The sequence below is a fragment of the Anabrus simplex genome, chromosome 2 (assembly GCF_040414725.1).
Source record: "Anabrus simplex isolate iqAnaSimp1 chromosome 2, ASM4041472v1, whole genome shotgun sequence".
NCBI lineage: Eukaryota > Metazoa > Arthropoda > Insecta > Orthoptera > Tettigoniidae > Anabrus > Anabrus simplex.
Genome location: NC_090266.1, coordinates 262,120,803 through 262,134,863, shown reverse-complemented (window position 1 = coordinate 262,134,863; position 14,061 = coordinate 262,120,803). Strand labels below are relative to the sequence as shown.

The following is a 14,061-nucleotide window of genomic DNA, read 5'->3' as shown; positions in this document are numbered from 1 at the left end:
TATACATCACTCGTTAAACACACTATTACTTTAGTGTTCCTACAGATACTACGCTATTTTAAAGCCAACACATTGTACACGCTGCCAATACCGCAGATGTTGAACTGAACTATTGCTGTGAAGCAATGGTTATCACTACCATACTGCATTAGATCATCTTAGCCGGTCATGAAGCAATATATCTTTCGGCAAATGAGTTGCCCGACTGCGCTATCGCCTTCCGTGCATGTTCCCCGACACACGGAACAAGCCATAAAAAGGACCCTGTTTATGCTAGGGTGTATACCATAAAATCATCAGGGAGCAACATTAGAATAGTTTAATCCTAGGTGAAGAGATTTCCAGTGTTTCTTTACATAGAATTTTCTTACTCTTATCCCAGTGAATTTTGTTGTTGTTGTTGTTTCAGGTACATTACATGCTATTTATCCTATTTTTGGACTTAAATAATTACATTTTCACTCGGTGCTACAGACATCACACAAACACTGTATTGGCACTCGTACTCAGGTACACAGGTCTGATGGCTAGAATGTCCTTAATCATTAAATAAATCAATTATTAGTTTCATTTTTGTTGGTATGTTGCATGGCACAAATGAGCAAATATTATCCCTGGCGAACATGCCTTAATTTTATTATTTCAGTTGTCTAAATATCTGCTTAACTATTCTACATTTGGCAGGAGGAGGATTCTTTCTACTCTTCTTTTCAAACAGTTGTTGTGTCATGGGTTAGGGAAAGGGGACAGAAATCCCTAGTTCTAAAATTTGGTAAATGTTAACACAGCTCAAATGCTTACAGATTTTGTATTGTTAGCATAGTTTTGCAAAAAGGATTAGTAAAGCTCTGGTCTCGAGCTGTTAGTGCAGGCATTTGTTTCACTTCATGTAGCAGCAAAAGTGCCTTGAAAGTCATTTATCGTCAATCCCACGCCTACTCTGCCTTAAACTTTAGGCGCCAAAAGTCTCTCTACTCACCTAAAACACTACAACGGCACTAACTGATTTGAATTTTTGTTGATGTTTCAGTCCATTTCTAGTATGTGCATTAAACTTCTAATATTTTCCATAGCACTGGATTGCTAACAACCTATTTGGTATTGCATTTGCTATTAATGGCGTTGAACTGCTGCATCTGAACAACGTAGTAACAGGCTGCATTCTGCTGTGTGGACTCTTCATATATGATATATTTTGGGTGTTTGGAACCAATGTTATGGTGACAGTAGCAAAGTCCTTTGAAGCTCCAATTAAGTGTAAGTATTTTAAATATTTTTTAAAAAATAAATGTTTAATAATAGTAGCTTCTGTTTCTGATGTCAGGTTACAAATTCTGTTAGTGTGTACAGAAGTATAAATAAATTTTCACCTGGTAGTATAATTGTATTGCAACGTGTCATGGTCATAATAACTTTTGTTTTAGAATATGGCGACTATTTCACTGTGCTGATAAAATGAAACTTGGCCTGGCTTTTACTGCATGTGCCTGTTCTGCTCTTTTATTAGAAAATAAGAAATACTTATGTTGTTTAACAACTCAGTTACCAAAAGTGTTTGATATGGTTAGACACTATATTCTTGCCTTTGCTTGCTTGTCTTTAATTTCTATCACTTTCAAGATTATTAGAGTGTATTTATCAAAGGGATAATACTCATGAAACAAAAGAAATGAGTTATTTGTTGCAGCTGAAGCTCCTTTATTTATTATGTTACCATAGCAGCAAGTGAGATGGTTCTTTAATAATCTGGAGTCTGTGAGAATTGAATAAGTTGTGCATTTTTTGTATAACTTTCAGAATCTGTATTTACAGTATGTGAAGGAATATTTAATTAACTTAAATTAAGTGTTTTGGGTCAAAATGATCTACATTGCTATGTTTTCAGATTGACTTTTGAGTAAAGGCTAGTTAGTCCTGGAATATCTAACGCATAAGCTGGAGTTGTCATGATTCATAGCTTGTAAAAACAGGTCAAAGCGATATATACAGGACATTTATATGAAGAGATATAGGCTAAGTTAAATATGTACCCGAATGAAGCTATGCGAATGTGTGGCATCAGTAGTGGAGTAATGAAAGGTGAATAGGAGAGGGTAGTATATTAGGTCTGGTAGTTCGGGTTTTGCTGTGTGAAACAAGATGAACTGCAGGAAATCTTACTGTGTCACGAGGACCTGCTTCACTTCAGAACTAAACAACAGTTGATTTACAATAACAAAGTTTTACTATGATTCACCTGTTCAATACATTATAATGTTGTCACATTTAAAATATCTTCATTAGTTAAAAAGTTATACTGTATGTGGGACATGTTTCGCTCCCTTACAGATTCCCATGTCCCACATATAACTTTTTAACTAATGAGGATATTTTAAATGTAACAACATTATACAGTCGAACCTGCCCTAACGGACACCCTTATTCAGCAGACACCTCCCTATACGGACAATTTTCCTTGGAACCGATTCTATTTTACATAAGACAAGTGTTAAATGGGCCTCATTTAAGCGGACACCTCGAACTCCGGACAGCGGACATCGCCATTTGTCCCGTCCACTTGACTTAAGTGGACACTTTACATGTTGCAGGACAATTTATTACGCCGGACCACATGTCATCCTTTCTTTTAAAACCATTCTTCAGACATTAAGGAAATCCATTTTGAATGTTTGTACTATTTCGAGTGCAGGGGAGAGAAGGTACATCGGAATGCAATTCTACCTAGTGGTGTATAGGCCTATTCCGAGAATTCTAATTGGTCAGAAATGCTGCCAGAGACTGTTGACTCACAAGTTATACCTGGGGATTTTCTTCCGTTCTTGCATCATTCTACTCATAACTCGGATTGTCACTGATAAGGTCAAGCTCAGGTAGTCAACTTGAGAAAGAAAAGACAGTACAGGCGCTAATTAGTAAGACAGAAATACAGTACTCACCGTAGCATTTCAGTTGTCTGTTAAACATGAGTAACAACGGACGATCGTGTTTAGATCTCGAGGCAAGAAGAAATGTAATTATAGAAAGTGACAAGGGACCTTCAGTGAGAAAGCTTGCCGAAAAATTCAACTGCGGGAAAACTCAAACACTATGGTGAAGAATAAAACAAATTTTAAAGGAGTTTTCGAGAATATCGCTGTTAAGAAAACATGTTAAATTTACACAGATGAAGCTTCACGATTACTTCACGAAGCTGTAATGTTTGTAAATGAAGTAAAATCACTTATAACAACTCTCTATGAAATACTAACAGAGAAATGACCTAGAATAATAAAAATGAAGATATGTATGCTTATGTTTAAGGTGGATGTTCTTTACCGTTAAAATATTCTATTATTTTTTACAAACTTGTTTTAGCGGACACCTCTCGTAACGGACATTTTTTCTTGGAATCGACGGTGTCCGCAGAAGGGAGGTTCAACTGTAATGTATTGAATAGGTTGATCATAATAAAACTTTGTTATTGTAAATCAACAGATTTCAATACAGATTAAAACATGAGATTAGTCACTTGCAATAAACAACAGTTGCTCTAATAATGCTGAAAGGTTTGAATTTAATTTCACCATCGCTCTACTGATGGCCTAGTACCCTCATTGATTGCCAGATGACTCACTATGTTCCATTGTCACCAGAGAAGGTGTTATTGTTATATTTATAAGGAAGTCTGATATTTATTCAGCATCGAGTTAGACAAATATAAAGTAACCATGTCATCAGACTGGTTAAGAAGGGGAATGTTTCATAAAACAAAAGTAAAATCTCTAACAATAAAAGATGTATGAGGGTACTCAGTTGATTCACTGAGTCTTGTCAGCTGTCCCCTGACAGACATGAGTTAATGAAAAATATCTCTCTCTCTCTCTCTCTCTCTCTCTCTCTCTCTCTCTGTATGTATGTGTCAGCATTCAATAATTTTTTGTCTTTTTTAAAGTATAACTATTAGTTTTTTTTTTCCTTTTGGCTATAGTGGTGTTTCCCCAAGATCTTCTAGAACAAGGTTTGGCAGCAAACAACTTTGCCATGTTAGGATTGGGGGATATTGTTGTTCCTGGAATATTCATAGCTCTTCTGCTGCGTTTTGATTACAGGCAAGTATATTCACACGTTCAGAATATTTTATTTATTTATAGAAACTGTATAAATAACCATCAGTACCCTGGTTGCATTACCTTTGAATATGAGATCAATCATACCAGAGTCAGTGTAAGCTTCAGCAAGTACATATATAAGTTTAGATTTTTAATATAAGCTATAAAAATAATCATTGCTTGCCTGTTTCACAGAGTGTGAGATCTTTGTTCATACATAAGTAGCCTACTTGTCAGCTTGTCAAATCAAAGGATTATCATGATTTTGATTAAGTTATCTACAATATTTGCTTTAAATTTAAGGTTATTATAATCTGTTATCATAATGGCATTGCCCCTCCTATGGTATTTTATTTCTACAACAAAGTTTCTGTGGACCGCTGTTAACTATGAGAATGTCTTCTCTTGCAGCTGCAAACTGTAACCATGGAGTAGATTTCAGTCTCATTTTCTCAATTGAGGGCCATCACCCCTTCTAGGGGGCTCTTTCAACTGAAACACTTGATCTCTCTAAGGCATTAGTTCCCAAACTTTTTTTAAAATCACGGATCCCTATGGACTTAAAAAGGAATTCATGGATCCTTGAATGAATCCTATTATAAATAAGCCTCCATAGTTATATTCCGTTAATAATATGTATTTAACATCGAAAGTAGGTCTTAAACTACATGTACATTTTTGCAATTATCTGCATAATTATAAACATCTTACCTTCCATTGTTCTAACGATGATTCCTCGTCTCACAAGTTTCTTTCAGGTTGGGCGAAATCAAAGTGTTCAGTTCGTATATCTGTTGTGGCATCCTGGTGATGATGGAAATTTGATTTTGTTGCTGCATATAGCAAAAACCCCACTTTGCACAGATGTGTTGGAAATTGGAGTTTTTGCTGAAATAGGCTACACCATAATTCAGTGAGGAGAATCTGTAAATCTGTGTTTTAAAGTAGTGTCTGATGTCACGCCTAGCAAACTGGACATGTAATCAGGTCTTTCTAAAATGCTAAAAGAGGTTCTTATCCAATTATATAATTCTGTGGAGTGTGCAAAATATTTCTGCAAACTAGTTAAAAGTTGGATGATGTTATTAACTACAGCTTCATCATTGAAGGATTCTGTATCTACCAAAAAAATTATTGAGTGTTGAGAAGCATCCATATTGATTCCTTGCTACATATTTCTTCCAATATTCATGTTTGTCCCTGGTGGTAAATATAGATACTTATACCTTAGCATGAGTGTTTAAGTTAATTTGCTTTTGTAAAAATATCTGCAAGGTAAGGTAATTGCTGCAACCAGGTTATATTTCTCATTGAGAGAGTTGAAATGGGTGGTCAATAAAAATAAATGAACAAATATCCCGTGTAAGTTCAAACACTCGAATGAGAAACTTACTCCGAGACGGCCATCTTACTTCTGTATGAGGCAGTAACGTATATGGCTTACCTATTTCTTCACACACTGCATCATCCAACATAATTTCCCCATGGTTTTGATGAAAAGCGTTTGTCGATGCAGTATGCAGCGACTACTTGCCCAGGACAGTGCCACAACTTTGATGAATGTTACTAAGCCTGATGTTTTGCCTGTCATTGCTTTGATTCTGTCAGTACATTTCTCCCAGCTGATTTGTCGTTCAGACATACAACTGTACGTACATTAGTACGTACATATTTTTTCATTATAGATTGTTATGCCTTTCAGCATTCAGTCTTCAAGCCTCTTTGAATTTAATGAACGCCTCCACAATCCTCTGTTTTGTAAAAATATCTGCATGGTAAGGTAATTGGTGCAACCAGGTTATATTTCTCAGACATTCAGAGAGTTGAAATGGGTTGTCAATAAGAAGATACAGTAGAAGTCCGTTATAGCGAGAATTCATAACTGCGAAAAATTTGCTCGCTTTAGCAGATCCTCGTTATATCTGAATTTTCATAAAAGTTAGAAAACCCCATACACACTAAAATATGTATGAAACTGCAATCAGTTTGTTCAAAAAAGGTGTCTTTGTGGATGATATCCACACTACGGCTTACTCGTTTATTTCCGTACTTACGGGAATAATACCCACATATTTAAAAAAAATTGAGGCACGAAATTGGGGTGTGGGTTTTATTTGAGTCATTGTTGTGATTTTTTTTTAAATCAGCCTTCCTAAAGTTAGGGTGCGGGGATTATTTGCGTAAATATGGTATTTTTCGAAATCTGATACTACAAGAAAGTTTATGTTTAATTTCATTCTGAAAAAAATTACAGTATCACTCCAGAGTCCTCTATGGCAAACGTTTGTTTTTTTCTTCAAGCGGCATCACCTAACTTAACCGTATATATATCATGAAGACATATTTCAAGCGCATGTAGAGAAATGATAACCTCCTTGCTACAAATTTACATGGGAATAGCCTTTCCGAAATTTAACTAGACTTGAGAAAATATAAACTATCCTCTGAAATCAGTGATGTACTCTGCCATATCTTGAGGTGTATCACATTCTTACTTAATTTCAGTATATAACATCAATATTAAATGGTCGTTTACTTCAGCCTTTATTTCTAACGAGTTAACAACTGCTTCCGGCCACGTCATTTACGCATTTATTACGAAAACATGTTATCCTCTTTCATTTTGAATTTTCTTTTATAGAACAGCAGTCAGTGGGTATTACTAATCGACTCCAAGATGGCCTTCGGATGTTGACGAGAGAGTTTGCAAGTGTACTTAGCGAGAAATCTATACGGTTCAAAGATTGATCGCACTTCGTGACAAATGTTTCAGTTTTCTTATTTAGACAGTGTCACCTAACTTAACCGTACTATATGTATCGTGAAAACATATTCCAAGCGCCAGTAGAGAAATGATAACATTCTTACTATTAATTTACATCGGAATAATCTTTCCGAAATTTAACCAGATTCGAGAAAATATAAACTAACCTCTGAAATTAGTGATGCACTCTGCCATATCTTGAGGTGTATCACATTCTTAATTTCTGTGTAGAGTATTAAAATTAAGCGATTGTTATCCTTTTTTTCTAACGAATTAACAAGTGGTATCAGCCATGTTATTTACATATTTGTTACGAAAACATGTTCTTCTCTTTCATTTCTAATTTTCATTATGGAATAGCAGTCAACAGGTATTACTAATTGACTCTAACATCGCATTCAAATGTCGACGAGAAAGCTCGGAATTGCACATAGCAAGAAAACGATACCGAAGGTCCCATTTTGTCGCAAACTCTTCAGTTTTCTTATTCAAACAGTGTCACGTACCCTAACTGAACTGCATATATACCACGAAAACACATATATCATGCACCAGTAGAAAAGTTATAACCTTCTCGCTATAAATTTACGTAATAGCCTTTCCAAAATTTTACCAGATGCGAGAAAATATAAACTAACCTCCGAAATTAATAATGCACTCTGCCATATCTTGAGGTGTATCCCATTCTTACTTTATTGCAGTATTTAGCATTAAAATTAATCAATCGTTTGCTTTAGCCTCTAATTTCAACGAGTTAACAACTGCTATCGGACACATTATTTACTCATTTATTACAAAGACATGTTCTTTTTCATTTCCATTTTTCTTTACGGAACAGCAGTCGACGGGTTTTACTAATCGACTCCGACATCGCCCTCGAATGTAGACCAGAGAGCTTGCTAGTGGTCGATCGCATGCAATATAATGGCTGGTTGCATAAATATTGGTGATGGAAAAAATCGCGCATGCTTAATCACTCATACTAATAGATATGTCAGTGATAGGGCTCTCGCTGTAACCAGAGTATAGTGCACAGTTTAATATAGGAATTTTGGAGGGACAGAAGAAACTGACATTGTAACGTGGTTCTCGTTATATCCAGTATTCGCTATAGCTGTCCATATTATCTTTAAATCATTAGAAAATGAGTCTAACTCTAGTCACATTGGTCTCCCTCTACCTCTCTTATCCATAACAGAATCCATTATTCACCTGTTTTCAGTTCTTTATACAGAGCTTTTGCTTTAGCCTGGATATCGGGATAGAACGTTTAGAGTGATGTTGAATCCGTTGGGGTCACATCTGTTCCATTTCCTCCATAATTAGCGCCCTTATTTGTGCTATCATGGATGATGTCCTGGTTGCACTTTTGCAGCTTTCTTAAACTTTTCTTTAACTTTATCTGCTTGACTTCTTACAGTTCTCAGGGTTGATTCTGAGATTCCTGTAGCTATGAATTTGCCTACAATGCGCTCATTGCGTTCATATCACTTTAAAAGCAAGATATAGGAGATATTTTGGATTCTGGAGGTCAAATGGACTGTATCGCGATTGACCTGTCTAAAGCATTTGATAGGATCATGGGAAACTACTGGCAAAAATGAGTGAAATTGGACTAGACAAAAGAGTGACTGAATGGGTTGCTATATTTCTAGAAAATAGATCTCAGAGAATTAGAGTAGGTGACCCTGTAATAATGAGGGGAATTCCTCAAGACAGTATTATTGGACCTTTATGTTTTCTTATATATATAAATGATATGAGTAAACAAGTGGAATCAGAGGTAAGGCTTTTTGCAGATGATGTTATTCTGTATAGAGTAATAAATAAGTTACAAGATTGTGAGCAACTGCAAAATGACCTCGATAATGTTGTGAGATGGACCGTAGCCGATGGTATGTTGATAAACGGGGTTAAAAGTCAGGTTGTGAGTTTTACAAGTAGGAAAAGTCCTCTCAGTTTTAATTACTGCGTTGATGGGGTGAAAGTTCCTTCTGGGGATAATTGTAAGTATCTGGGTGTTAATATAAGGAAAGATCTCAATTGGGGTAATCACGTAAATGGGATTGTAAATAAAGGATACAGATCTCTGCACATGGTTATGAGGGTGTTTAAGGGTTGTAGTAAGGATGTAAAGGAGAGGGCTTATAAGTCTCTGGTAAGACCCCAACTAGAGTATGGTTCCAGTGTATGTTACCCTCACCAGGATTACTTGATTCAAGAACTGGAAAAAATCCAAAGAAAAGCAGCTCGATTTGTTCTGGGTGATTTCTGACAAAAGTGTAGGGTTACAAAAATGTTGCAAAGTTTAGGCTGGGAAGAAGTGGGAGAAAGGAGACAAGCTGCTCGACTGAATGGTATGTTACATGTAATAAATATCATTTTTGGTCTGTATTGATGATATTTGATTGAAATAATAACAGTAAGTTGTTTATTTATTTGTAGTTATTTATTTGTATTGATTAGGTGGTCTAATAAATAACAGTAAGTTGTTTATTTATTTGTAGTTATTTATTTGTATTGATTAGGTGGTCTAATAAATAACTTACTGTTATTATTTCAATGAATGGTATGTTCCGAGCTGTCAGCGGAGAAATGGCATGGAATGTCATTAGTAGACGAATTTGAGTGGCATCTTTAAAAGTAGGAAAGATCACAATATGAAGATAAAGTTGGAATACAAGAGGACAGATTGGGGCAAATATTCATTTATAGGAAGAGGAGTTAGGGATTGGAATAACTTACCAAGAGAGATGTTCAATAAGTTTCCAATATCATTGAAATCATTTAAGAAAAGGCTAGGAAAACAACAGATAAGGAATCTGCCACCTGGGCGTCAGCCCTAAATGCAGATCAGTATAAACTGATTTTAAAACTTCCAGCTTTTCGATTTTGGAAGAATTTTGACCATCCATCTTTTTGGTTTAATATAAGATTTTATTAACAATAAAACATAGGTTGCTAACTCAATGTACTCTCTAATACCGACTACATGCTGCCAGTCTACTGAGACTATGCAACACAGCTACTCCATTCTCTCTTTTAGACTGACTACATGCCACCTATCAGTGTTGCACACTTGATCAAAAGATCGTACACAAGAAGATTGTGAATCCACAACCTAACTTGTGTATTTTTAAAATATTTTAGATAATTATGTATATTTTCTCAATCACATTATAGTGAAAACGCATAAAGTGATAACGCATTAACGATGGACGACTGTGTTACACATAGGCAGTCTGTATTCAATAAAGGACATTTCAAACTCTATTAAAATGTGTTTACTCACGTACTAGACCCCCTCTCCTTTTTCCACTTTTTTTTTTTGCTATTTTGTTTTACGTCGCACCGACACAGATATGTCTTATGGCGACGATGGGAGAGGAAAGGCCTAGGAAGTGGAAGGAAGCGGCCGTGGCCTTAATTAGGGTACAGCCCCGGCATTTGCCTGGTGTGAAAATGGGAAACCACGGAAAACCATCTTCAGGGCTGCCGACAGTGGGGCTCGAACCCACTATCTCCAGAACACTGGATACTGGCCGCACTTAAGCGACTGCAGCTATCGAACTCGGTTTTTCCACTTTTGTGTCCAGGAAAAGTAAGAGGAAAGGGGGGGGGGGGGGGAGTCAAATATGTGATAACCTCAAATTTTGTGCAGTGAACACATGACTTCTCGGCTATAAATTGTACATGTAAACATTCTACACTGTTCTTTAAAAAAAACCTCATGAATGTATTCTAAGTTTTACTGGCTATTTTCATTGGAAGGCAGTATTTTGAAATTTAAAACGACAATAAATGGTGAACACATGACTTTTTGGCCTACATATAAATTATAGTCAGTTTTAGTTACTCTTATATCAGATCATTAGTTTCATCTCATTAACTCCTCTGGTGAGGTTTACGTTGTAAAAACTCTCTATGGAGATTTGGCTCACTTCATACTCGACCCCGTAGAGAAAAGGGATGAGGGTATTGTATTATTGTATTATGCATTTTCAGTACAAAAGTACTTAATGGTCTGTCAGTTGAGCCGTCGGTCTACCACACAGTAAACCTGTTCACTGATTTCATTTGAATTATAGTCGTCATTTGCTGCCATCTTCCCTGGTACCGGCATATCGTCATTCCGTGTAAAGTCTTCTTCACTGCCATGCACTGCCATTGAGAGCATTCAAGGTCACATCTTTTTGAAACTTTTAAAAATAGTTTCGTTCCTGACTATAGAGTCCAAACAGTGAGAATCTATTTGCAGATGGTTTCTGGAGATGATCTCTATTATTCCTGGCTGGTGTATATGTAACAGAAGCCACCCATTCCGAATAAAGCTGATCTGCATTTAGGACAGTCGCTCAGGTGGCTTTTCCTAGACTTGTCTTAAATGATTGCAAAGAAATTGAAAATTTATTAAACATCTCTCTAACACTCCTTCCTACAGATGATGCGTGGCAACTACCATATGTTTTGAGTTGTACTTCTGAAGATATAGCTGTTGATTCCCATAGGGAATGTAATACAGTAGAACCTCAATGAATCATTCTCGGAACTGTCGTTTCCCCGTATCCATCGTTCAATTCATTTGGTCCTAAACATGTTCCGTATAAACCAGTATTAATTTTCCCCGCATCTATCGTTTCTTGAACTATAGTTTTTTTCGCATCGATCGTCAAAATTATATTTGTCCTTGGCCAAATCCTGCATGGATCGATCGTACATAAGAAAAATATTCTTTTTTTAATTTAAAGAGACAGGTGAATACTCTAGCATATAATAGCAGCAACCTGTTTAGCGAGAATTTACGAGCGATTACGAGTTCCTAGTCTTGAGCAAGGCTGGAGTGCTGTGCACAGGTTATTCATGCGCAACCTCGCTACGAGCCTCCTGGCGCCAACGCTTCTCCTCGACACACTAACTGGCCCCTAGAAGTATTCTTACTTACAAGAATTGAAATGGAGGCACTGTAAAACTCAAAATTGCCACCATTTTCTATGTTGCTCTTGGCTGGCTAGGGCTGCCAGCTTCGTTGAAAATGAGAAAATCGCAGAGTTATTAATCGCATTGTACATTGTGATGTATGTGGGATGATAGAGGCCTGTTGACCACTTTGCTGCCCCCTACCCAGTTGTCTTGTTACAAGCCGGACCTAGTCTTGAGCAAGGCTGGAGTGCTCTGGACAGGTTATTCATGCGCAACCTCGCTACGAGCCTCCTGGCGCCCCTTCTTCTATAATCTATAATCTACAATCTTTTCACTAGCCTGGTCTTGAAACTAATTTCTAAATTGGCAGCATCGCTTAGCCCGCTATGACATAGTCCGAGGCGTGCCATGTTGAATTTCTAACCTCTGTGACATCATCCGAGCCATGCCATGTGGGATCTCTAACCTATCGTTCGCGAAGGGTCTACGGAATCTCTACCAAACTACAATTTATCGCCGTAATATCCACGTATATCATTAATTTCCAATAAGAGAACTGACCTTGAAGATTTTCCAATTACTACTAGCTGTAAGGAAAAGTGAAATGAAATGGCGTAAAAATCACGCTTTTTATTTTCATTGCGTATATCATGATTGCAATATAATACCGTTATGTATAGTATGAGCATGTCCGGCTCCATGGCTAAATGGTTAGCACATGTTGGCCTTCAATTCGAGGGGTCACAGTTGGGTCAGGGATTTTAACTTTCGTTGTTTAATTCCGACAGTTTGAGGGTGTGTGTGTGTGTGTGTGTCTCTCTCTCTCTCTCTCTCTCTCTCTCTCTCTCTCTCTCTCTCTCTCTCTCTCTCACTCACTCACTCACACATACACACATCGTTATTATACAGTAAAACCTGCCTTAACAGACACCCCTCATTGGCAGACGATTTTCTAGGTCCGTAATTAAATACCATGTTGTGTACGAGTAATTTCCCCCTCTTATACGGACATCATTTATTACGGACGCGGACACATCATAGCCACGAGAAATTCTTGTTAAACCTCTCCTGACGGACACTTCCTTTTTCAAAATCCAAATATACTGTATTTGGGTCCTGTACAGTATGTATTCGCTTACTTTTGCACAGGCGGTACTTCCAAGAATCTCAGACACTGTAACTTTCGGTCCAGCCTGTACACATTCTTGGAAGGCAACACTAAGCTATGCTATCACTTCCCGTAAGTTGTGTGATCTGACATGTCCGACAGCACTGGAGTTCGTACCTTCACTGTCAGGTAACTTTTCATTGACTCATGGGCTTTTGATGTGTTCAGTTTTACGTTAGTAAGTTGGTTTAAACATGTCTCCGAGGAAGTTTTTAACTCTAAAAGAAAAGGTAGGCAAAATAGACTATCATAAACGTGAGAAGGGTGGTGTGCGTAAACTGTCCGAAGTGTTCAAGATTGGAAAGAGACAGGCAGCTGAAATTGTGAAAAAGCAAGAGGAACTAGTGAAAAAATGACATTTAAATGGCAACGGACAGTGCATTAAACTGTTTCAAAGTGGTAGTGGAGCTCTCATTGACAAGGCAACGGTAGAGTGGTTCACTAAAAAAAGAAGTCATAATGTCCCTGTGTAAAGAAGTCGGAATGTCCCTATGTCAGTACCAATGATACGAGCAAAAGTGTTGGAATTCGTGGCAGAATTAGGTATTGGAGATTCCAAAGCCTTGAATGGCTGGCTAGAAAGATTCAGAAAGCGGCATGGTATCAACTTCAGAGTGATTTGTGGAGAATCATCCAGTGTTAATATGGAGATTGTTGAAAACTGGCAAGAAAAAATACCTTAATCATAGACGGGTATGCTCCGGAAAATATTTTTAATGCCAGTGAAACTGGATTATCATTCTGTGCTTTACCCGACAAAACTTTGTGTGTCAAAGGAAATCGTTGTACTGGTGGAAAAGTTGCAAAAGAATGTCTTACAGTCTTGTTATGTGCAAGTAGAAGTGGAGAACGGGAGAAGCCCCTTATGATAGGAAGAGCTGTAAAACCAAGGTGTGTTAAGAATATGGACGTTACGAATTTTGGCATTAAATGGAAAGTGAATAGGAAAGCATGGATGACCAGAGAAATAACGATAGAGTGGCTAGGACATTGGCTAGAAAAATGATACCCTATGAGCGAAAAGTGTCATTATTCCTCGATAATGCAGCATCGCATCCGGAAGATGCAAAATGTGAAGATCGTCTTTTTTCCCACCAAATGTAGTATCGGTTTCTCAGCTG

The 14,061-nt window shown here is 37.2% G+C and overlaps 1 protein-coding gene across 1 annotated transcript in view; it reads left to right on the top strand.

Moving 5' to 3' along the window:
* The window catches only part of LOC136864042 (minor histocompatibility antigen H13), a 129,125-nt gene that overhangs the window by 77,981 nt on the left and 37,083 nt on the right, over positions 1 to 14,061 (top strand). The window contains exons 5-6 of the mRNA XM_067140565.2: positions 1,074 to 1,257; positions 3,968 to 4,088. Coding sequence (XP_066996666.1) covers positions 1,074 to 1,257; positions 3,968 to 4,088 — 305 coding nt within the window. The remainder of the gene's footprint in view (positions 1 to 1,073; positions 1,258 to 3,967; positions 4,089 to 14,061) is intronic.